The sequence below is a fragment of the Tamandua tetradactyla genome, chromosome 7, assembly GCF_023851605.1.
Source record: "Tamandua tetradactyla isolate mTamTet1 chromosome 7, mTamTet1.pri, whole genome shotgun sequence".
Classification (NCBI taxonomy): domain Eukaryota; kingdom Metazoa; phylum Chordata; class Mammalia; order Pilosa; family Myrmecophagidae; genus Tamandua; species Tamandua tetradactyla.
Window position 1 is genome coordinate 45,569,794 of NC_135333.1, and position 21,978 is coordinate 45,591,771.

Genomic DNA, 21,978 nt, shown 5'->3' on the forward strand with positions numbered 1-21,978 from the left:
ATGGGTCAGGGGGACTCATCCATGCCCGCTGCGCAGGGTGCCTGTTCCAGGGTTTGGGCCGTGCTCACCGGGGCGTCCGGGCTGTGGGCACACAGGGGCTTTCCTAAAGAGTTCGTGTCCAGATCGCGGGGTGAGACTGTTTCGCCGAGAAGGGCCGTCCCAGGGACAAAGGAAGAGCGGCTGCCGGGTGGACACCCGCGAGCACCCAAGTAGGGCGCAGGAAGACGCGCAGGCTCTGGGTCCATGCTGGGCTCGCCCAGAACGTCCACCTCCTAAGGCCGCCAGGCCTAGGCTGCCCGCGGTCCGGGGCGGCGGACGGAGGACGGCGCGGCCAATCGCGGCCATGGCTGCGCGGGTGTGTCCGCGCAAGTGTGGCGGGGGAGCACGCGCCCTGGCGATTGGCTGGGGGCGGGTGGAGGGAGGGCCTTCCGGCCGTGGTGAGCAAGCTTCCGGACAGAGCGGCGCAGCGGATGGCCGCGCTCGGGGGCTCACTTGCGGTCGCCCGGTCCGGGTCGCTTCCTCTCGCCCGCTGCCCGTCGTCTGCGCTCCGTTGCGCCTGGGCCGGCGTCATGGAGCCGGCGCCGCGCTGGCTGGCGGGGCTGCGCTTCGACAACCGCGCTCTGCGGGTGCTGCCCGTGGAGGCGGTCGAGCCTGAAAGCTCCCCGCCAGCGCCGCGAAGCGTGCCCGGGGCCTGCTTCAGCCGCGTGCGGCCCGCGCCCTTGCGGCAGCCGCGCCTTGTGGCGCTGTCGGAGCCCGCGCTGACTCTGCTGGGCCTGGGCGCACCGCCCGCCGATGCCGCGGACCGCGAGGCCCGCGAGGCCGAGGCCGCGCTCTTCTTTAGCGGCAACGCGCTGCTGCCGGGCACTGAGCCCGCTGCGCACTGCTACTGCGGCCACCAGTTCGGCCAGTTCGCGGGGCAGCTGGGCGATGGCGCCGCCATGTACCTGGGCGAGGTGTGCACGGCTGCGGGCGCGCGCTGGGAACTGCAGCTCAAGGGCGCCGGGCCCACGCCCTACTCGAGGTGGGCGCTCGGGCGGGCAGGGACCGGGGCGACCCTGGACCTCGCGCGCAGTTCCCGGACCTTGGGGGTTTGCGCAAGGCAGAGCGCGTCCCTCCCGGGCGGCGGCGACCAGCGAGCTGCAGCTGTGGAAAAAGAAGTTTGAGCCAGATTTAGGCGCGTAGGACGCGGAGCGCTAGTGCCCACTGAAGAGGGGACAACACGCATAAAGGCACAGGGGCATGGCTTCTCGGTCGCCAGGGCAAGTGGCAGGAAAGTCGGAGCCAGCCGGTGTAGTGACCTTTAGGGAACCCAGAGTGCTGAGTCAGCTGCTTACACTTGGGAAACCCTTATTGGCTCCCAGGTGAAGTTGGCTCAGGTCCAGGGCATTCCCCACTCCCGATTTTGGCCGGGCCGGGTCTGGTTGTCCTCCCAGTGGTGATACTGGTGGCAGGGGCGCCTTAGGGCACCAGGTTGGGGAGCTGGGCCAAGATGGTAGCCACACGTGTCCTCCCACATACTTTTACCCTTATGAGAGCACTTTCCTGCCCCAGGGAGTGCTGGGGTGCTTTCTGGCAAAGCCAGGCCTGCTTTCTGGCCTCTGGATTTGCATAATTTGGTTGGTCATTTGTCCCAAAGGCCTGGCTTGCACTGCAAAGAGGCACAGCCACCCAGGCCAACCCCAGGTATCTGCTTAAAGCAGTTCCCACTTTCTTTTTTATACTCAGCGTTTTTTTATATTTTTAATTAGCAAAGGTAATGGAGGTACAATATATAAAGAACAAGTTTGAGTCTTAAATTATTGTCCAGGGTGGACAGAATCTCCCCGGCCCCCTCCGCCCTCCCCTGCCCTGCCCTACCCTTGGTGGCACCAGGCCTCTCCCCAGAAAGGTCACTGTGGCCGCAGTCCCCAGAGCCCAGTTTCTAGTTGGGACGCTCTTGTGCCACGTACGTTGCTTGTGTGGGCACCTCCTGCCTGTCACCCTGTGCTTACTCACATGGGCTCCTGGTGGTCTTGGGTCCAAGGAGTGGAGTCTGTGTGCCTGTCTGCATGGTGGATGCTTTGGGGGACAGCGTAGGTCTCCGCAGATGTGCAACCAGAAGCATCTTCCTGCTCTCCCCGCTTCACTTGCCCAGAACCTCACCCCTGGTCCTTGGGCTTTCTCTTTCGTGGAACCTGCTGTGGGGTGTGGAAGGGTGATTTGTTTTTTAACTTTATTTTTAAATTATTTCAAACTTAACAGTTGTGAAAGTAATATAAAACCCACGTGGAAAGCAACATTCACCGCACTCTGTAACGGCAGGTCCACCAACTTTAACATTTTGCTACCTTTGCCGTATTTTGTATACATGTTCCTCAAACACGTCTCCATGTGCATTTCCTGAGAATGAGGATGTTCACTTTTAAGTAACCACGTTAAGTAGTTATCAAGTCTGAGCAGCTTGAGGTGAGAAAAGATCACTGAGCATGAGCTGAGACATACATGCTCATGGGTCCCAGTAAAAACCTTCTGAGCCTTTTCTCCATTTTCAGTTTCCGTCCAAGATCGTTTTATGGTGGTTATCTCTTTAGGCACTTTTTTTTTTTTAATTGTGAGCACACATATACAGCATACAGTAAACTCCATCTCAGCCCTTCCCAAGCACACCACGCAGCAGGATTCCATCACATTCACGACCCTGCTGTCACCACACCCATTACCAGAACCTTCCCATCTCCCCAAACTGTACCCATTAAGCATTGACTCTGTTCCCCACCCCACCCTTACTCCAGAGTACCATCTGTACTCTGCTTTCAGTCTCTGTGAATTTGCATGTGCTAATATTTCCTATTAGTGAGGTCATACAATACTTTTTTTTTGTATCTGGCTTATTTCACTCAACAAAGTCTTCAAAGTTCATCCACCTTGTGGCATGGACCAGCACGGCACTTGTTCGTTTTTTAAGCTGGATGGTGTGCCACTGTCTGGACAAGCCACATTTTGCTTGCCCGTTCCCAGGCTCCCTTGACTGCAGCCGCAGATGCTGGTGCACAAGCCTCTGTCGGGTCCCTGCTTTCAGGTCTCGGGTACATACCTGGGAAGGGGGCCAGAGCACATGGCAGTTTTCTGTTGACTTTGAGGAGATACTGAGGTGTTTTCCTATAAGAGTGTGTCTGCGATTCCTTCAGATGGCTGTACTGAGCCACAGTCCCAAGTGGCATGCCCAACCTATGCAGTGACCCGCATTTGATTTCAGACAGGCTGACGGCCGCAAAGTCCTGCGCTCAAGCATTCGTGAGTTCCTGTGCAGCGAGGCCATGTTCCACCTGGGGATCCCTACCACACGGGCTGCAGCCTGCGTCACGTCTGCATCCACGGTTGTGCGGGACATGTTCTATGATGGTAATCCAAAGCATGAGCAGTGCACAGTGGTGTTGCGGGTCGCGCCCACTTTTTTGAGGTAATGCTGGGGTCTGGGCCTGCGCTCACTGGGTCTCGTGGGAGGAGGATCGGCATCTGCAGCCAGAGCCCAGAGTCAGAGTGAGAGAGCAGGCCGCGCCCCGGCCATCTCCCAAGGACCAGCCCTGCTTTGCACTGCTGGGAAGGAGGCGCCTGCAGAGCCCTTGGCCTGAGCTGCTGGGGAGCATGTCCCCTGTCTCCTCACCTCAGCCACAGCCAGGTCTGGGCAGGGGGCCCTTTGGGCCTAAAGGAACCCCACGGGGAGGCATGCAGAGCCCAGGCAGGCTGCTTCCATAGCCACGTCCCTAATTCTCGTGGGCACGGCCCACACCCGGGCCTTCACCCAGCAGTGTTGCTGGCCTGGGGCTAGGGGTCCCACCTAACCACCAGTCCTCCCTGCAGGTTTGGGTCTTTTGAGATTTTCAAGCCCACAGATGAGCACACAGGACGGGCGGGCCCCAGCGTCGGGAGAGATGACATCCGGGTACAAATGCTTGACTACGTGATTAGCACCTTCTACCCTGAAATCCAGGCTGCCCATGCCCTAAGCGAGCGCCCACAGAGGAATGCCGCCTTCTTACAGGAGGTGGGTGCAGGGGTGGGGTTGCTGCTCCCTCCGGGTAGAGGCCCTAGGTCAGCGTGTCCTGGCACAGGCCCAGGAGCTGCTTGGGTTCATGGGCCTCACTGGGCTCCGTGTGCCCCCACACTGGATCCAGCCACGGAGGCCAGGAGGAAGGAGCAGGGAACAGCCGCCTGCTCTGTTTGCACCCAGTCCTGGATGGGGTCAAGGAAAGTGGGGTTCAGGGATCGTGGAGCCAAGCCAGGGCTTCCTCCATGTCAGGGCAGTGGGTGCCAAGCAGGGGTTCAAGAGGCCCCATCAACCCTGCCTGGCCCAGCTCTGATTTCTTCCTGCCTCACATGGGGTGCCTGGGGTGCTCATTTCACAGGACCCTATTCTTGGCCTCAGCAGACTGGGGGTGGGGTGACCTGCCCATTCACAGCGTACCCTCGTGTGAGGTGGGGGCCAGGTCAGGCCTGGCCATGGCCCAAGGAGCAGCATTTGGGAACTACCTGGGCCAGGGCTGGGCTAGCAGACGCAGTGGGGCTCTGCTCACGACCAGGCCCCGTGCCCTGTGGTCAGGGGCTGCTGCTCTCATGGGAGCCAGGCTGAGGCTCTGGGATGCCCGCCCGTAGGTGGCAAGGCGCACGGCGCGCATGGTGGCCGAGTGGCAGTGTGTTGGCTTCTGCCACGGTGTCCTCAACACGGATAACATGAGCATCCTGGGCCTCACCATCGACTACGGGCCCTTTGGCTTCCTCGACAGGTGAGGCAGGTGGGGGTCAGGAGTCACGCTGCAGCAGAGGTGGGGACCACCATGCAGGGGGGTACTGTACCCCTACAGCAAGCAGAAGGGATGGGGCTGGGGAGGCCTGAGGAGCAGGGCACAGTGGGATGCAGCCTGGTCCTGAGCCCTGCCCTGTGGCAGGTATGACCCTGACCACGTGTGCAACGCCTCTGACGGTGCTGGGCGCTACGCCTTTGGCAAGCAGCCCGAAGTGTGCCGCTGGAACCTGCAAAAACTGGCTGAGGCCCTGGAGCCCGAGCTGCCCCAAGCAGTGGCTGAGGCAGCGCTGGCCGAGTTCGATGCTGAGTTCCAGAGGTATTACCTGAACAAGATGCGCAGAAAGCTGGGCCTCGTGCGGGCGCCGCAGGAGGAGGACAGGGCGCTAGTGGCCAGGCTCCTGGAGACCATGCACTTGACAGGTAGGCAGCTAGGCCACCCTGACCCTACAAGGTTCACCTGGCTGCTATCAGTGACCCTGTGCCCCTGAACCCATCCTTGTAGGGGCTGACTTCACAAACAGCTTTGCACTGCTGAGCTCCTTCCCAGAGGAGCCAGCATCACCAGCTCTGGAGGACTTCCTGGACAGGCTCCTGGCGCAGTGTGCCTCACTAGAGGAACTGAAGCTCGCCTCCCAGCCTCGTGTGGACCCTGAGTAGGTGTTGGAGATTTTCTCAGAATCTGTTTCTGGAAAGGGAGGCACATTCAGGACCAGAGCACCTGGGAGAGGGCAAGCATGTCACATCCCCAACTGCATCACCAGGCTCAGGAGGGAAGGGATGCTGAGTGAGTAAGCAAGCAGGGAAAGCCCTCCAGGAGCCACCCTGCAATCCCCCTGGCTGGCAATCATGGGTTCTTGGCATTTCTGCCTGAGTCCCTCCTTTCCCTGGTGCCCACCCTAGGAAGAATGTGGGGCAAGTTTTTAAGACACAGATATGGGGCAAGCCACGGTGGCTCAGTGGCTCAGTGGCAGAGTTCTCAGCTGCCATACCCGAGACCTGGGTTTAGATTCCTGCTGCCTACCTATGTTAAAAAAAAAAAGAAAAAGACAGACATGGTTCAGAGGCGTTTATTATGGGGCTGGGTGTGTGGGGTATGCTTGAGGCTAACTGCACACATGTTCCCCCAGGCAGCTGGCCCTGATGCTCATGCTGGCCCAGTCACACCCCCAGCTCTGGACACTCATTGGCTCGCAGCCTGATGTCACCAGAGAGCTGGCACGCAGGGAGCAGCGCTCACGGCTAGAGCAGCTGAGCCCGGCCACACTACGCAGCCAGAACCAAGGTCACTGGGCTGCCTGGTTGCAGGAGTACAGGTGAGGGCAGCACCGCTTGTGCTCCAGGCAGCTGCTTTGGGGTCACAGTCAGGAGTGTGAGCTTCCCAACTCAGACTGGTGGTGGCCTGGCTGGGAACCACCCCCACCCCTGCAGCGAGGGTGGCCACAGCGGCCATACTGGAAAGGACGGGCTGTGCCACCCCAGGGCCCGGCTGGAGAAAGATGCGGAGAGCGCAGAAGATGTGCCTGGCTGGAGGGCTGAGCGTCTGCAGGTCATGCTTGCCAACAACCCCAAGTATGTGCTTCGGAACTACATTGCGCAGAAGGCCATCGAGGCGGCCGAGAACGGAGACTTCTCAGAGGCAAGTGGGGTCCCCCACTGCCCTGCAGGGGGACAGATGCAGGGGCTCTCCTCACCCTCCTCTCCTCTCCAGGTACAGCGTGTGCTGATGCTGCTCGAGGCCCCTTACCACAGGGAGGGCGAGGCCACAGAGCCCGACAGCAAGCCCCCAGCCTGGGCAGCCGGCCTGAGCGTGACCTGATCCTCGTAGCAGCCTGGGCCTCCACTCCTGGACACACCCTGGCTGCCCATGTCTGCAAAGTCCCGCTGCCTCCCCATGATGGCTAGGGCATCCAGTCAGCCCTGACCTGCCCTGGTCTGAAGCCCATGTGGCAGCAAGGCCCCGTCCTGCTACCATTGCTCCCTGCAGTAGCTGCTTCGTGCCTGAAGCCCCAGCCTGGGTGTACCATGGAGGCACTGGGCCTGGGCCCAGACAATAGGTCAATTGGGGAGGGGAACTCATAAGAAACCTCCACCCCCCAATAAACCTGCAGCTCCTCAGCCATCTTGTCTCTTCGGAACTGGGGAGGGGTGGGGGGGGGATGTGTATCTCCCGGATTGACTGGGCAGTTCCTGGGCCTCTCAGGCGTCCTGGTAGTAGCTGTTGAAGTTGATGCGCAGCAGGAAGTCCTCCAGGTGGGGTTGGTAGCCGCGGTTTACCAGCTTGGTGACCACTGTGGGTAGTACAGCATCGCATCAGCATGCCCCGCAACCCTGCCTCTGGTCCATACCCGCGCCTGCAACTGTGCCCTACCTTTGAAAAGGAAGTGGGAGTAGTACTTGAAGGTGTTGTAGGACTGCTGCATGAGAGCAAAGTTGGGGTGCTCGGCACCGTGGGGGCCAGTGGCGGGGCCCCAGGCCTGGGAGATGAGCTGGCTGCGGAACTTGAGGATGAGGCTGAAGACGCTATGGATAACATTCATGACGGGTGCTGCCTTCTCTGTCAGTAGGCCCCTGTGGGAGAGGAGGCAGGTGCTGGGTAGGTGCCAAGCACAGAGACTTGGCATGGGGCGCACTGCAGAGCCTGCCCACTCACCTGAACACAGCCTTGCTCAGGTACTCGGCGTGGGCCCGGTGCAGCTCCTCCAAGTCGCCCACTGCTGCAAGCTTGTTCCGGAACTCGCACCACGAGACGTGCAGGATCTGGGTGGCAATGTAGCCCTGGATGACCTTCACGAAGTGCTGCATCTCATGCTTGAACAGCTGCAGCTGGCGGAACTGGACGGAGCTGGATGTGCGGCTCAGCAGGGCTGGGGAAGGCAGGGGAGCGGGTGGTGAGAGGCTGCGCAGGCCCACTTGGCCACCCCACGCTGACAGCCTCACCTGTGCGCTTGAGCTGAAAGCAGACGTCCTTGAGCGTCCACATCATGAGCTTCAGCTGCAGCAGGAAGGAGAAGATGCCGCTGTACTTGCTCAGGCAGCGCTCGGTGATGACAATGTTGAGGGGCCAGTCGACCTGCTCAGGAAGCTGTGCTCAGCACGGGCCCAGGACAACCCAGGAGCCCTGCCTAGCCCATGCAGGCTGCTTCTGACCTTGTACCTAAGCTCCAGGCAGCTCAGCACATCCGGGGCATTCGGGGCAAATGTTTCAGGCAGATGCTTGAGGGCGAAGGAGAGGCCAGCTGCCAGCGGACTGTCCCCGTGGAGGCTGTACTGCAGGGCCTTAGCCAGGATGGAATTGAGCACCAGGGGATTGAGGAGCTCCCCAGGTGTCTGCCCAGCACCCAGCTGGGTAGAGAAAGGACAAGGGTCCTGAGCTGGCCCAGACAAGGGACCTGGCTACCCTGTGAGCTCATGCTCCAGGCTTAGGGACCAAGGTCAGGAAAGGGCCAAACCTTCTCCCCAGCCTGGGGACAGGTAGCACACAGGCACACAGCTTGCTCTGGGAACACCCACCCTGCCCACAACCACACAGGGGTCCCCTGGGGCCCAGCTTGGGCCCACCTGGTGCTCACACGGTGCGTGGCTCTCCCCAAGTGATAGCCAGTCAGCCGTGCCCAACCTGCCAGCAGCAGGCTAGCCAGCTGAGCACTCCGACAGCACTGGTCACCTTCTCAAACAGCAGGTCGCTGAGCGACTGAGCAAACTCCCCGTCCTCCATCAGCAAGAAGTGCCTCAGTGCCTCGAAGTGCGTCTCCAGGCGGAGCTCCACAAAAAAGTAGTCGACCACAGCTTTGTTCACCAGGGAAACACTGGGGGCAAGCAGAGCCCTTGGGGCAGGTGCAAGGAGGAGCAGAGGCAGGGGCAGGGGCAGGCGGGGCCACGGGGCCAGGCACTCACTGGGCAGCCAGCGGCGCGGAGATGGACTGCTGCATAAGCACAGGGAGAGTGAGCAGCTCGCTCAGCTGCACGGCGGCCTCGCCCGTGGCCGCCTCCACCTGGGGATCCACAGGCAGGGAGAAGGGCCGAGGGAGCACATGATGGAGCAGGTGGGCTACAGGGGTCTCTGCTGCTGGGGAGGGGCAGAGACAAGCGCTGGCGACTTGGGGCCCACCAGCCCCTGCACCCTTGCCCACTGCTGACATGGGGTGGGAGATAGGGGGCTAACTCGGTGCTCACTCAGGGTCTCGTAGCTGTCCGGGTACCGCTCAGCATGGTATTGTGCCGCCAGCTCCTTCAGGTAGGCCTGCTCCGAGCCCGGGCACCAAGCCACTGCCTCTGCAGCCTCACCTTCCTAAAGAGACCAGCCTCAGTGACCTGATGCTCTTCCCGGGGAGGTGGGCCCCCACTGCCCCACAAGGCTAGGCAGAGCCCCCCAAGCCACTTCATGCCCCCCAAGCCACTTCATGCCCCCCAACTCAGGCCCACCCACCCACCCAACCAGCCAGCCCTCAGGCCGTGCCTAGCCTGACCTGTGGGCTTGAAGGTTGACTTGGAGAGGAGTCCTGGCTGTGACCACTCCCTGGGCCTGAGTGGGCACAGATGATGGGGGTGGAGGGAGCAGGAGTCAGGGCCGAGCACCCACAAGGAGAGGCTCAGGTCACAGCTGACAAACTAGGGGCTGGCTGGTAGCTTCGCCCCCTCCCTGCCCACCTGAGTCTACCCACAGGTGACATTCCTTCTATGGGGCCCAGAAGGTGGTGTCCATACCCCTCCCACTTTCACTGACCTTGCTTCGCAGGGCCTCCGTCTCCCAGAGCACCACCCTCAGCTGCAGCTGAGGGTGGGGCCTGGAGGCCACTCTCCAACCCGGTGCTGCAGCAGGCCACCTGAACCACAGCACATGCTGGGGAGCCTGGTGCCATTTCTGCCTCAGGCTGCAGCTCGTCTCCTGGTGGGGAGGTCTGTGTCCCCAGGCTGAGGTCTGATGGGGCCACAGGGCCAGGGAGGCTCTGATGGGGCCTGGACATCTCAGGCTCAGCTTCCCCTGAGTGTGTCCCCAGCATCATGCAGGACTGAGAGAAGTATCCACAGGCGTTCCAGCGAGGCCGGGAGGAAGCCACGGCCGACATGTTTCTCCCAACCCCAATGCTGGAGTCAGACACATGTCCGTGGATGTTCCAGCGTGGCCGGGAGGGAGCCTCGGCCGACACGTTCTCCCCGACCCCAATGCTGGAGTCAGACACGTGCCCGTGGACGTTCCAGCGTGGACGGGAGGGAGCCTTGGCCGACACGTTCTCCCCGACCCCAATGCTGGAGTCAGACACGTGCCCGTGGACGTTCCAGCGTGGCCGAGAGGGAGCCACGGCCGACACGTTCTCCCCGACCCCAATGCTGGAGTCAGACACGTGCCCGTGGACGTTCCAGCGTGGCCGAGAGGGAGCCACGGCCGACACATTCTCCCCGACCCCAATGCTGGAGTCAGACACGTGCCCGTGGACGTTCCAGCGTCGCCGGGAGGGAGCCCTTTCAGCACAGTACGCTGTGGGACGACTATCAGACACATGTTCAAGCAGCTGTCCCTGAGACTGGCTGCCTCCCTCCTCAGAAAAGCTGTGCCCTAGTGAGTGAGGATGAGACAGAGACACCCGTGCATCGGGGTCACATGTCACCATGTCCAGCTGGGTGTCCCCCTGCACCTGCTGGCCCTCTCTGCCCAAGCCACTCTCTAAAGCCTGAAAGGAACCTGGCGAAGTCGAGATGGTTACAGCTGGCCTCAGGACAGTACTGAAATCGTACTCATGCTGCGTGCCTGGAGTCGAGGGGGGCAGATCTGCACTGATGGTATGCAGGGCTTCCTCCAGATGAGGGGCCTCACCCCTCCCTGCAGGCTGCCCAGCCCACACAACTATGGGCAGGAAGTCTCGGACACTGAGGCCAGTGGAGAAGGACTCAATCTGCTCAACCCATCCAGGCTGCGGGTCAGCTGCTGGCCAAGGGCCACTGGGCCCTGCTGTGAGGGTCTCCGGGAGCTGTGGCCTCGGCCTGCTCAGGCTGTTGAAGGCAGCCAGGTGTCTGGGGCCCAGAGCCGTAGGCTGCAATACAAGTGCATGAGGTCACTTCACACCCAGAGGCTCCCCACACCCTCACCAACACCCCCAGTCCCTGGGCACCCACTGGTCCCTCACCTGGGCACATGACACCCCTGCCCCAGGCTGGCTCTCAGCAGGTGTCCCAGGGGAAGTATCCGGTGGCTGATGGCCCTTCACCTCGGGGGCGTCCTGTAGCATCTCCTGGTGCAGCACCAGGTGGGCGTGAGCAAGGGTAAGTGGGGGGGGGGGTGAGTGTGGGTAGAGTAGGAAGTGGGGGTGAGTGGGGGCGAGCAGGGGCCGGTAAGTGGGGTTGAGCGGGAGGCGAGTGGGGGTACGCAGGTTCCCTGTGCCACGGTCCTCGTCCTGGTGACTGGTGGTGGCCCTGAAGCCCTGGTCCTCTCACGGCCCCCGCGTCCACCCAATGCAGCCACAAAGTGGGCAGCACAGGATTCCCCCACTTCCCGTTCTACAAGCGCAGAGGCCAGTGCTGTTTCAGGCAACTGGGAGACCCCCAGTCACTGAAGCCCAGGTGAACTGCACCCACCCGGATGCGCTTCCAATCCTCAGAGAGGAACCGCAGGCGTGCGCTCCCCAGCCTGTGCCTCTGAGCCTTCCACAAGGCCTTCTGCTCTCGGCGAGCCGCCTCTGCAGACAGCTTGCTGTAATGGTCAACCAGTGCCTGCCTGCAGCCATGCACAAAGGACTCGATTACAGTCTGCCCAGCTAAGGTACGGGCCCCGGCCCACCCGGCCCCCTCCCAGCCCCCAGGCTGCCTGGCCAAGCCCCTTTGAGCCCCAAAGGTGCCTGCCCGGGCTGGCCACACCTATGTCTTCCCACAAAGCTGGGGATGCCTGGCCAGGTTCAGCCCATGTCTGCTGATGCATGCACCCGAAGCAGAGGCAAGGGGAGGGGAGGGTCACCATGCTCTCAGTGCGAGGCCACCCTCTCGAGCTGCATAAAGGCAGCTTCCTGTTCCATGGAGAATATCAGAGAACTGAGGGAACCGCTGGTGAGGGTGAGGGGCAGGGTAGCCTGGGGGCAGGTGCATCACCATATCGTCCCTAGACAGCTCAGCTCCCACCTGCCCACCACCCACTCGTCCAAGCCTCGCTTCCTCCACGTGTTAGTGGGGGGCTATGCTCTGCAGGCCGTCTCCTCAGACAGCCCCCGACACCCTGCCCTCCCAGGAGGCCTCACCACACATGGAGCTGCCCCCTGGGACTCCAGCACTCACTTCAAGATCAGCCAGCAAGCCCAAAAGGAGGCCCAGTGCCAAACCTCAATCTCAGCCAGCCAGACTCAGGTTAGTCTCTGTCGTGTTAGACAGGGCAGAAGATCAAACAGACATAGCACATGGCCTTTGGGGACTCTAATGCACACAAACCAGCTCCAAAAGCCATTCTGGGAATAGCTGAGAGCATGTGGATGCCAGGGACATTTTGGGGTTCAGCGTTCGCCTTCCAACTTGTGTGTAGGCTGGGACATTTTCACAATAAACAGCCAACCACCATCACCAACACTAAGACAGCCGTGTCTGTGCCCAGGCCCGCCTGGGGGCTGGTGCCCAAGGGGGGCCGGCCCTGCCCAGGGCCCACCTGGCCGCCCGCCCACCTCGCCTGCCTCTCCAGCTCGGCTTCCAAGGCCGCCAGCCTCCTCTCCCTCTCGCGGAGCTCACGGGCATAGCTGAAGTCATCATCAATCTCCTCCTGTCTGGCCGCCAAGCGTCGCTGCAAAGCAACACAGGCCATAGCCAGGCGCTTCATCCACAGACCAGGTCCCCACATATCACCATATCGTCCCTAGACAGCTCAGGTCCCCACCCCGGTACTCCTGGACCCTGTGTACCCAGAACACCCACCTCCTGGTCTCTCATGAACTGGTCCTTCAGCCTCCGAAACTGCTCACGCTTCCTGGCATCTGCAGCCATCCGTTCTGACATCTGCTGATCTGCATTCCGAGGAGAGGGACCCTCAATTGTTAGGAGCCACTGAGGGAGACACCTGAGAACTCCAAAAGAGATGGCTAAGACGTACTCACCACTCAGGGTACTCAGAGCCCGGGACGCTGCTTCTCGGGCATGGATGATCAGTTCTTGTTTTGCAATTTCCACATGGAGCTCCTAAAAGAGACAGTCAGTAAACCACCCAGCCTGCACTCAAACCCCACAGGGGTGGCCAGGCAAAGGAGGGGCTGCAACCCCACTGAGGGACAACCGCCCCTTACCCTGCTCAGGTTTAGAATGGACACAATGGACATGCTGCCCCAGGAAGCTCTCCCCAGGGACAATGCCACTCCACAGAGCTGCACAGAGGACGGGGTGCAGGGGACGGTACAGGAGGCAGCAAGGAGGGCAGGGGGGGCAGTAAGGAGGGCGGGGGTGGGTGGTGGGCAGGGGATGGTGCAGGGGATGGCGTGGACAGTGGGGGCGGTATAGATAGTAGGGGGCAGCACGGAGAGCCTGGGCACTTGGCATCAACCATGACGTCAAAAACCTCTGTCCTGAGAGATGTTACGGCTCTTAGATCACTGACCAGGCACACACTCTCCTGGGCACTTAATAATTGCCCCAGTGGCCTCTGGGCCCCCTCTGTGGAGGGGGCATCCTCATGGGAACTGGGTGCCCCAATAGGCCTACCAGCAGGCCCATTGGCTCCCCTCCCCATGCAGGCCCAGGATCCTTTCCTTAGCCCAGCACTGTCCCCGGTGCCCACCCTGCCCCTTCCCTCTGACACAAGGAGAACTCACAGAGGCTAGGAACCAGGGGAGGGCTACAGGAGAGAGGGAGCACAGGAGAGAGGGAGCTGGGGAGCACTGAGGAGAGGGGGCCTGGGGAACACTCATGGATGCCTGCAGCACAGCCAGGTGCCACAGCTCCACATGGACAGCCCCCAGGGCCGGGAGGATGCCCACCTTCTCCTCTTTGCTAAGACAGCTGAGGCGCGCAGCCCTCTCCATCCGCCCAACGTACACCGCACAGTCCTTTTCAATCTCCTTCAGCTCCTCGAGGGAGAAAATCACTGAAATCCGGGGAACGGGGATATCGGACCAGCACAAGTAATGCTGCCAAAGAGAAGGGGACTGTGGTTACCCGGAGTGGACGGCGAGGGCTTTGCGGCCCGACCTCAGCTGCTTTCAGGGGTGTGCACAGTGGCCAGAGGCCCACTCCTCAGAAGCGTCCAGTTTCCAACCCAGAGGCCTGGGAGGGAAACGCCCAGCTGTGCAGACCTGCTCTGCTCTGGGTCCAGGAGACGCCACAAGGCTGCTCTGGAGATCAAAGCTGACCCAACCTCCATGGGACACCCCTCAGAAGCAGAGAAGAACCCCTGGGGTCCCTCATGCATGCAGGACACTGCGAGCAATGGCCGAAGTCCCAGCGCCAACAGGGCCTGCCCAGCCCAGCCCCAAGTGCCCCTGCTGTTGCTGGCCCCCTCTAGCACCCAGTCACCAGGCCAGGAGATGGCCCCTAAAGCAGCCTGTGCCGGTGACCCCACCCCCTGGGTGGTCCCAGTGGGGGGGCAGGGTGGAGCCCACAGGCCCTCCACCTCCAAAACAGCTTCATTGTTTCCTCCCATCCTAAAACAACAGAGAACTGACAGAAACACTGATGAAATTCTTGGGGGACAACTGTGGGACTGAGCCCACCAAGCTCCTGATTCTATGCAGCTGACTGCAGAGTTGAAGGGCACTCATGGGGTCTCTGTAGAGGTCCGAGCTCTGCCCCGGGGGAGGGGGACAACAGCATGGGCTAGGCTCACCACCAGGGGACGGAAGTGTGCCCCAGGCTGCCCCAGGTGTCCCCCTCATCCAGGGATGAGATGCTAGCATGGCCACATGCATCTGCAGAACCCCGGCCTGTCCTTACCTGGGGGCAGCAGAGCTTGAGTAGGTTAAGGGTCTTCCCGCAAATGTACACATCATTGGCGATGTGCTTCAGGAACACGGGGACGCAGTCCTCCACCTCTTTGGAGATGAGCACGTAGCCATGGGTCCAGTACAGCTTATCTAGACACGGGCAGAGCACAGGGCTCACATCTGCAGGGCAAGCCCCAGCGTGAGCCCCGGGCCCAAAGCGAGCGCTGGCTGCCTACCTCTGTAGCTGAGGTACTCATGGTTCACCTGGATCATGAACTCGCCATGCACATCCCTGAAGACGCCGCTGTACACCCAGTCGTGGATGAACCTGCGGGAGGCAAGGAGTGGGCGGGATCCGGAGTACACCACCCCCACCCCTCCCAGTGATGGGACTGGTCTCACTGCTGCCCCTGCGCCCCAGTGGGCATCTGGAGAGAGAAGGCCCGGTGACTGGCTGGGAGGATGACTGCATGCGCTGGGAACAAAGCAAAAGCCCACAAGCCCAGGAATTCCCCGTCTGCTAAGATTCCCATTGTACTAATTGAACATGGGAGCCTTTTCACTGTCTTGCGTAGACCCTCTTGGGTGGACCTTCCTGGCAGAAGCAGGGTAAGGGCCAGTGCGCTGTGCCTGGAGGGACTCAGGGGGTCTGGTCCCCACCTGGTGTAGGGCTCACAGCTGGTCTTGAGCAGGGACAGGAGCACAGGGTAGTGCTCATTGCTGCAGTTGTCCAGGGCCTCCTGATAGAGGTAGGAGAGCAGCTTCACTCCCTGCAGGAGACCGAAAGTGGGCTTAGCCTCTCCAGGGGCACCCTCCTTTCCAGGGACCGTGCTTCCTTTCAGGGGCTGCCCCCCTTTCTGGACACCAGGTGCAGAAGCAGCAAAGCAGAAATGCCCAGGCCCCACAGCGGGACAGGACTCACAGTTGGGAAGGCAGCCCTGGTCCCTCCATTGGTCCCTGGGAGCATGGTGCCGACGCCACAGAGCTCGGCCAGGTACCTGGGGAGAGGAGCAGGCAGACCTGGTGAGCGGTGTAGGGCCCTCCCTGCCAGGTGGGGGCATCTAACAGGACCTGCCTGCCAGGCCTGCTGCTGCTCACCCCCTCGTGGCTCACCGGAGCTGCCGGCCCAGCTTCTTGAAGAGAAAGCCGATGGTCAGCAGGCTCAGGGTGGGCGGTGTGGAGAGGACACAGGCCCGGTAATACTGCAGGTACTGCCTCAAGCCACTGGAGAAGGCCTGTGGACCAAGGGTCTGAGGCTGGCCCGCACACGCAGTGCACCATCGGAGCCGGGAAAAGGCATCTTGCCTCTGCCCTAGGCCTGGAGTCTGTCCCCAAGACAGCTCCGCCGAGTCAGAAACCAGGACCCTTGCAGAGCAGGGCCTAAGATGCCAGGACCAGGCACCCCCAGGACCTCGGCCTTCCTCGCAGGCCAGGAAGCTGCTCCAGGGAATCTGCAATGGGGGCTGCAGCGCTTTGGAAAGGCCAGCCAGGCCATGCTCACAGAGGCCAGCTCATAAGGCCCTCCAGCTGCTCAGACCAGAGGCCCTGGTGGGTTAGGCCGTGATCTGCAGATTCCATGTCGGGGACCACATGCTGAGCCCACTGGCAACCCCAGACCCAGCTGCTCCCAGCCCCAACACCTGTGCCCAAGGACAGCCCCTCCCTGGGCCCACTCAGACCCACTACCCACAGTCTACACTTCCTAAAACTCAAACTGCATCACATCTCTCCTTGACAACCCCTCTCTGTCTGCCAAGGTTCAAAGATCACGAGCACCCCAGCTCTTTATGTGGGTACGTCGTCCCCTCTGCTCTCCCCAAACGCCCTGTTCAGTTTGCATGGGGTTGTCCAAACTGCCCCCCATACCCCCTGCCCCCATCCTCAGGACAGACCCCAGGTCCCTCTGGGCTCAGAGCCCCCCACTGTCAGCACAGGGGCCCTGGTGCCAGGGGGAACAGGCAGTCCTGGGCCACTTACTGCCTCAGCCTGCCTTGCACACTTCAAACTGCCAGGCATTCCCTAGCCCCCAACAACTGGTCCCCCGCCCCCCACATCTCCCCATCCCAGGGCCCACTGAAACAATGCAGGAGACAAACCAACCTCCTCAGTCACCCCAAACCCACAATGTAACGACTGCATTCAGACACTACAGAGGAAACAGAGGGGTGGGTTCCAAAGCTGAAGGCATCTCCCAGGAGGCAGGGGGACATACCTGGAACACGAGGCCCCGGCTGTGTGAGGAGCCCAGTGCAGGCTGCAGGGAGAAGCGGCTGAGGCGGGAGTAGCACGTCCCATATGTGGCCACCTCGGAGAGTAAGCTGCTTACACTCTCAGGAGACACCCCCGACACGAAGATGCCTGGCTTCACTACGAAAGCCTGTGATGGCTGCGGGGCAGACCCGAGTCAACCGGGCAGCCCTGGGCCTCACAGCAGCTCCAAATCCCCATGTGGCGCCATCACCTCCTTCACCCAAGCACCCCAAGACCATGCACTCAAATCAAACAGACACAGACAGGACTTGCAAAAGAGAAACACTGAGAGTCAGAAGCAAAAAATAAGAACTGCTTTTGCCTAGTAGGAGAGTACAAACAGATACAAGGTACAATTTATCAGTAGCCAATGTAATAAAACCACATGCCCAACTGCCTGGTCAACCACAATGGTGGTAAAAGATGCTCCAGGGGCTGGACCCTCAAAACTCCAGAACACAGTTAAAGGGTGAGTGCTGAATCAAGAGGACACGGCTTGAAATCAGCAGGTGAACTCATGGCACCCTTGTGGCCCCTCCACCACCACTTCCCTGGCATTCCCACTGTGGGTCCTGCCTGTTCTGGAGGGAGCAGAGTCCCCAAGGTACACCCTGGGTGCCTGCACGTTGATGCCCTGGACAAGCAGGGAAGTGCCTGCAGAGAGCTGGGCAGTGTAAGAAGCCGCACGAGTCACAACAGCCTGGGTCATAGCACTTCCTGCACTAAGTCATACAACGGAGCACCAGGAAGGGGAAAGAGTCCATCTCAAAGGGAGCACAGGGGCATTCAAACTCCTAGAAGGGAGGAATTCCTAAGGCCAGAGAGCAAACACAAGTCCAGGACAAAAAACAAGCTCAGAAAAGCTAAAGTTACTAGTTTTCACCCTGGTGCAGAGCGGGCAGGGCTGACAGAAAAGAAAAAACAAAAACAGGTTTTTAGATTGGACAGCACAAAATGCTTGAAAAGGTCTGGACCCTTAAAAAAAAAAAAGAGGTGTCACATAGGACCTGGAGATATATAGAGCAGTGTACCAATTTATCTCTTGATTGGCAAACCCAAGATACCAGGGTCCAGCTCTGAAAAGGATTTTTGTTTTCTTTCTATGGCTCAACTGCTCTCAGTCTCCAACTGCCCCAAGCAAGGGTGGAATTAAGCTTGTCTGAGAGACAAAGAGGCTGGGCAGGTGAAAAGAGGTAATTCCTTGGAGGCTGTGCATTCCCCAGGAGAGGGGTGGGGCCAGCTCAGGTGGAATCCCTCCCTCAAGGAATTCAAACCCCAACCTCTCCTCTGTCTCAATCATACCCCCAGCAGGGAGAGTTTGCTGAAGTTAAAAGCACCACATCACTTTACACTGGTGGGACCTGCAAGCAGACGAACACCACCGACTGGGCAGGAAAAAAATGCAGAGTCTAGAGACTTCATAGGAAAGTCTGTCAACCTGCTGGGTCTCACCCTCATGGAAACTGATGCTGTTGATTATTTCCTCCTGAGAGGAGGCCAGTCTGGTCTGGGACAATCTGACTGGGGTCTATAACACCTAAGTAGACCCTCCTAAGGAAAAAAAAAAACATGCTCCATACTGGCAGGGCAAGAAACAAGAACTGAAAAATTCTGATTCATTAAAACCTATGTTAGAACCTAGAATGAGCTGAACTGAATGTCAAAGAACAAATAGAGAACAAAGCCATCCAGCAAGAAAATGCTAGGCAAAAGAGTGAAACAATCTCCAGAATAAACTAATTAAGGAAATTAAAAGCCTAGACGCCAACAAAAAAATAATCATACCAGGAAAATTGAACATATGGCCCACTCAAAGGAACAAACCAACCATTCAAATGAGATAAAGGAATTGAAACAATTAATTAGGATGTTCAAACAGACATGCAAAACCTCATCAAAAATCAAATCAGTGAATTGATGCAGGATATAAAGAAGGCAAGGGAAGGAAAAAAGAAGAAATCGAAAGTCTGGAAAAAAAAATCACAGAACTTATGGGAATAAAAGGCACAGTAGAAGATGTGAAAAAAACAAGAGAAACCTACAATGTTTGATTTCAAGAGGCAGAAGATAGGATTAGTGAGCTGGCAGACAGAACATCTGAAATTCAACAAGCAAAAGAAAATGTAGGGAAAAGAATGGAAAAATATGAGGCGGGAATCAGGGAACTGAATGACAACATGAAATGCACAATAAATGTGTTGTGGGTGTCCCAAAAAGAGAAGAGAAGGGGAAAGGAGGTGAAAGACTTCTGGAGGAAATTATCACTGAAATTTCCCAACTCTTATAAAACACTTAAAATTACAGATTCAAGAAGGGCCATAACCCAACAGAATAGATCCAAAAAGACATACTTCAAGACACTTACTAATCAGACAGTCAGATGTCAAAGAGAAAAAGAGAATTTTAAAAGCAGCAGGAGAAAAGCAATCCATGCCATACAAGGGAAACCCCATAAGACTATAAATAGATTTCTCAGCAGAAACCATGGCAGCAAGACGACAGTGGAATGATATATTTAAGATTCTAAAGAGAAAAACTGCCAACGAAGAATTCTATATCCAGGAGGAGGAGCCAAGATGGCCGCTTACCAAGGTGTGGAATTTAGTTCATCCTCCAGAACAGCTACTAAATAACCAGGAACAGTACAGAACAGCTCCTGGGGCCATGTTAGTGACCAGACACACATATCCCAGTCTGGATCAGCTGCGAGCCCCCCCAAGAAGCATGAGTTACCCAAGCCATGGCAGCCGGCGGCCCTCCCCCACAGGCTGCTTCCCACAGGGGAAAGGAAAGAGACTTTACCAGCAGCAGGGGCTGAGCACAACTAATCTTAAAGTGTGGGATTAATTCACAAATTCTGACCACTAAAAATAGGTCCCCAGCTCAGATGAAACCGGTCAAAGCAGAGGTCGCTGAGTTTTGCCTCAGCATCAAGTGGGCAGGGCTGATGGAAAAAGAAAAAAAAAAAAAGAAACAGAGGTTTCTGTGGCTATGTTTGTACAGACACTTCGCTGCATTTGGATACAGCGGCAGGACTTCTCAGGCTGCAACTGCCCCAGGTATAGGGAGAAACAAGCTTCTTTGAGAGTTTGTCTGGAGCCACTGCCTTCCCCAGGGAAGGGGTGAAGCCCAACTCTGGTGGAATCCCTCCCTCAAGGAATTCAGACCCCAGGGATTGGTAACTTGAAGCCATTAAAACCAGCCTACAACCTCTCCTCTGTCTCCACCATGCCCCCAGCAGGGAGAGGCTGCCAAAGTTAAAGGTACCGCAACATTGTATGCTGGTCAGACCTGCAGGCAGACAAGCGCCACATACTGAGCAGGATAAGAAAAACAGTCCAGAGACTTCACAGGAAAGTCTTTCAACCTACTGGGTTTCACCCGCAGGGAAAACTGATGCAGGTGACTCTTTCCTCCTAACAGGAGGCCAGTTTGGTCTGGGAAAATTCAGCTGGTGTCCATAATACTTAAAAAAACCCTCCGAGAAATGAAACCCTCATATACTGCTGGTAGGAATGTAAAGTGGTACAGTCACTTTGAAAAATAGTCCCGCAGTTCCTCAAAAGGTTAAACATAGAATCACCCTAAGACCTATTCCACTCCCATATCTAATATACGAGAGAACTGAAAACATAAGCCCAGTAAAAACTTGTACCTGAATGTTATAGCAGCATTATTCATAACAGCCCAAAGTAGAAATAACTCATATGTCCATTAACTCATGAATGGATAAATAAAATATTATATATCTACACAATGGAATATTATTAGAAAATAAAAAAGAAATGAAGTACTAATACATGCTATAACACAGATTTGCCTTGAAAACATTATGCTAAGTGAAACAAGTCACACATCATATGATTCTATTTATAAGAAATGTCCAGAATAGGCACATCTATAGAAATAAAGTGAACTGGTGGTTGTCTAGGCCTGGGGAGTTGGGGAGAAGTGGGGAGTGGGGGCTAATGGGTATAGAATTTCTTTGGGGGTGATGAAAATGTTCTAAAATTGATTGTAGGAATGGTTGCATAACTTTGAATATACTAAAAACCACTGACACTTTAAAAGGATGAATTGTGTTGAATTATATCTCAATGAAGCTATTATTAAAAATCTGTAAGTGGTAAGTAAAAAAAAAAAAAAGACCCTCCGAAGGGTGGGGGAAAAGGCACCATACATGCAGGGCAAGAAACAAGAAAACAAAAACTGAAAAATTCTCCTGTTAAACAAAACCCAAGCTAGTGGTCCAGAAAAAGCTGAACTGAATGTCAAAGGACAGACAGACAACAAATTCATCCAGCAAGAAAACCCTAGGTAAAAGAAGTGAAAGCAATCTCCAGAATAAACTAATTCAGGTAATCAAATGCTTAGACACCAGCAAAAAATAACAAACCACACTAGGAAAATTGAAGATATGGCCCAGTCAAAGGAACAAACCAACAATTCAAATGAGATACAGGAGCTGAAACAATTAATTCAGAGTATACGAACAGACATGGAAAACCTCATCAAAAACCAAATCAATGAATTGAGGGAGGATATAAAGAAGGCAAGGAATGAACAAAAAGAAGAAATTGAAAGTCTGAAAAAACAAATCGTGGAACTTATGGGAAGGAAAGGCACAGTAAAAGAGATGAAAAAAACAATGGAAACCTACAATGGTAGATTTCGAGAGGCAGAAGATAGGGTTAGTGAACTGGAGGATGTAACATCTGAAATCTGAAAACAGGGACTCAGGGAATTGAATGACAATATGAAGTGCACAAATATATGTGTTGTGGGTGTCCCAGAAGGAGAATAGAAGGGAAAAGGAGGAGAAAAACTAATAGAGGAAATTATCACTGAAAATTTCCCAACTCTTATGAAAGACTTAAAATTACAGATCCAAGAAATGCAGCGTACCCCAAAGAGAATAGATCCAAATAGACGTACTCCAAGACATTCACTAATCAGAATGTCAGAGGTCAAAGAGAAAGAGAGAATCTTAAAAGCAGCAAGAAAAAGCAATCCATCACATACAAGTGAAGCCCAATAAGACTATACGTAGATTTCTCAGCAGAAACC

At 57.1% G+C, this 21,978-nt stretch overlaps 2 protein-coding genes across 2 annotated transcripts in view; one reads left to right on the top strand and one right to left on the bottom strand.

Moving 5' to 3' along the window:
• Positions 1–445: 445 nt before the first annotated feature.
• On the top strand, positions 446–6,898 carry SELENOO (selenoprotein O). Its single transcript, XM_077169240.1, has 9 exons — positions 446–1,021; positions 3,236–3,439; positions 3,841–4,024; positions 4,633–4,763; positions 4,926–5,203; positions 5,286–5,436; positions 5,911–6,096; positions 6,263–6,419; positions 6,492–6,898. Exons 1-9 carry the CDS (start codon positions 471–473, stop codon positions 6,597–6,599), a joined length of 1,950 nt encoding a protein of 649 aa, XP_077025355.1. The 5' UTR covers positions 446–470; the 3' UTR covers positions 6,600–6,898.
• TUBGCP6 (tubulin gamma complex component 6) overlaps positions 5,819–21,978 on the bottom strand; it is a 28,161-nt gene continuing 12,001 nt past the window's right edge. Inside the window, 22 exon segments of the mRNA XM_077169231.1 lie at positions 5,819–7,071; positions 7,152–7,351; positions 7,434–7,647; positions 7,721–7,853; positions 7,931–8,125; positions 8,448–8,589; positions 8,678–8,849; positions 8,957–9,071; positions 9,250–9,305; positions 9,507–10,812; positions 10,906–11,010; positions 11,354–11,492; positions 12,421–12,536; positions 12,668–12,756; positions 12,847–12,928; positions 13,720–13,869; positions 14,672–14,811; positions 14,898–14,989; positions 15,322–15,431; positions 15,584–15,659; positions 15,775–15,896; positions 16,874–17,047. Coding sequence (XP_077025346.1) covers positions 6,980–7,071; positions 7,152–7,351; positions 7,434–7,647; positions 7,721–7,853; positions 7,931–8,125; positions 8,448–8,589; positions 8,678–8,849; positions 8,957–9,071; positions 9,250–9,305; positions 9,507–10,812; positions 10,906–11,010; positions 11,354–11,492; positions 12,421–12,536; positions 12,668–12,756; positions 12,847–12,928; positions 13,720–13,869; positions 14,672–14,811; positions 14,898–14,989; positions 15,322–15,431; positions 15,584–15,659; positions 15,775–15,896; positions 16,874–17,047 — 4,020 coding nt within the window. The 3' untranslated portion in view covers positions 5,819–6,979.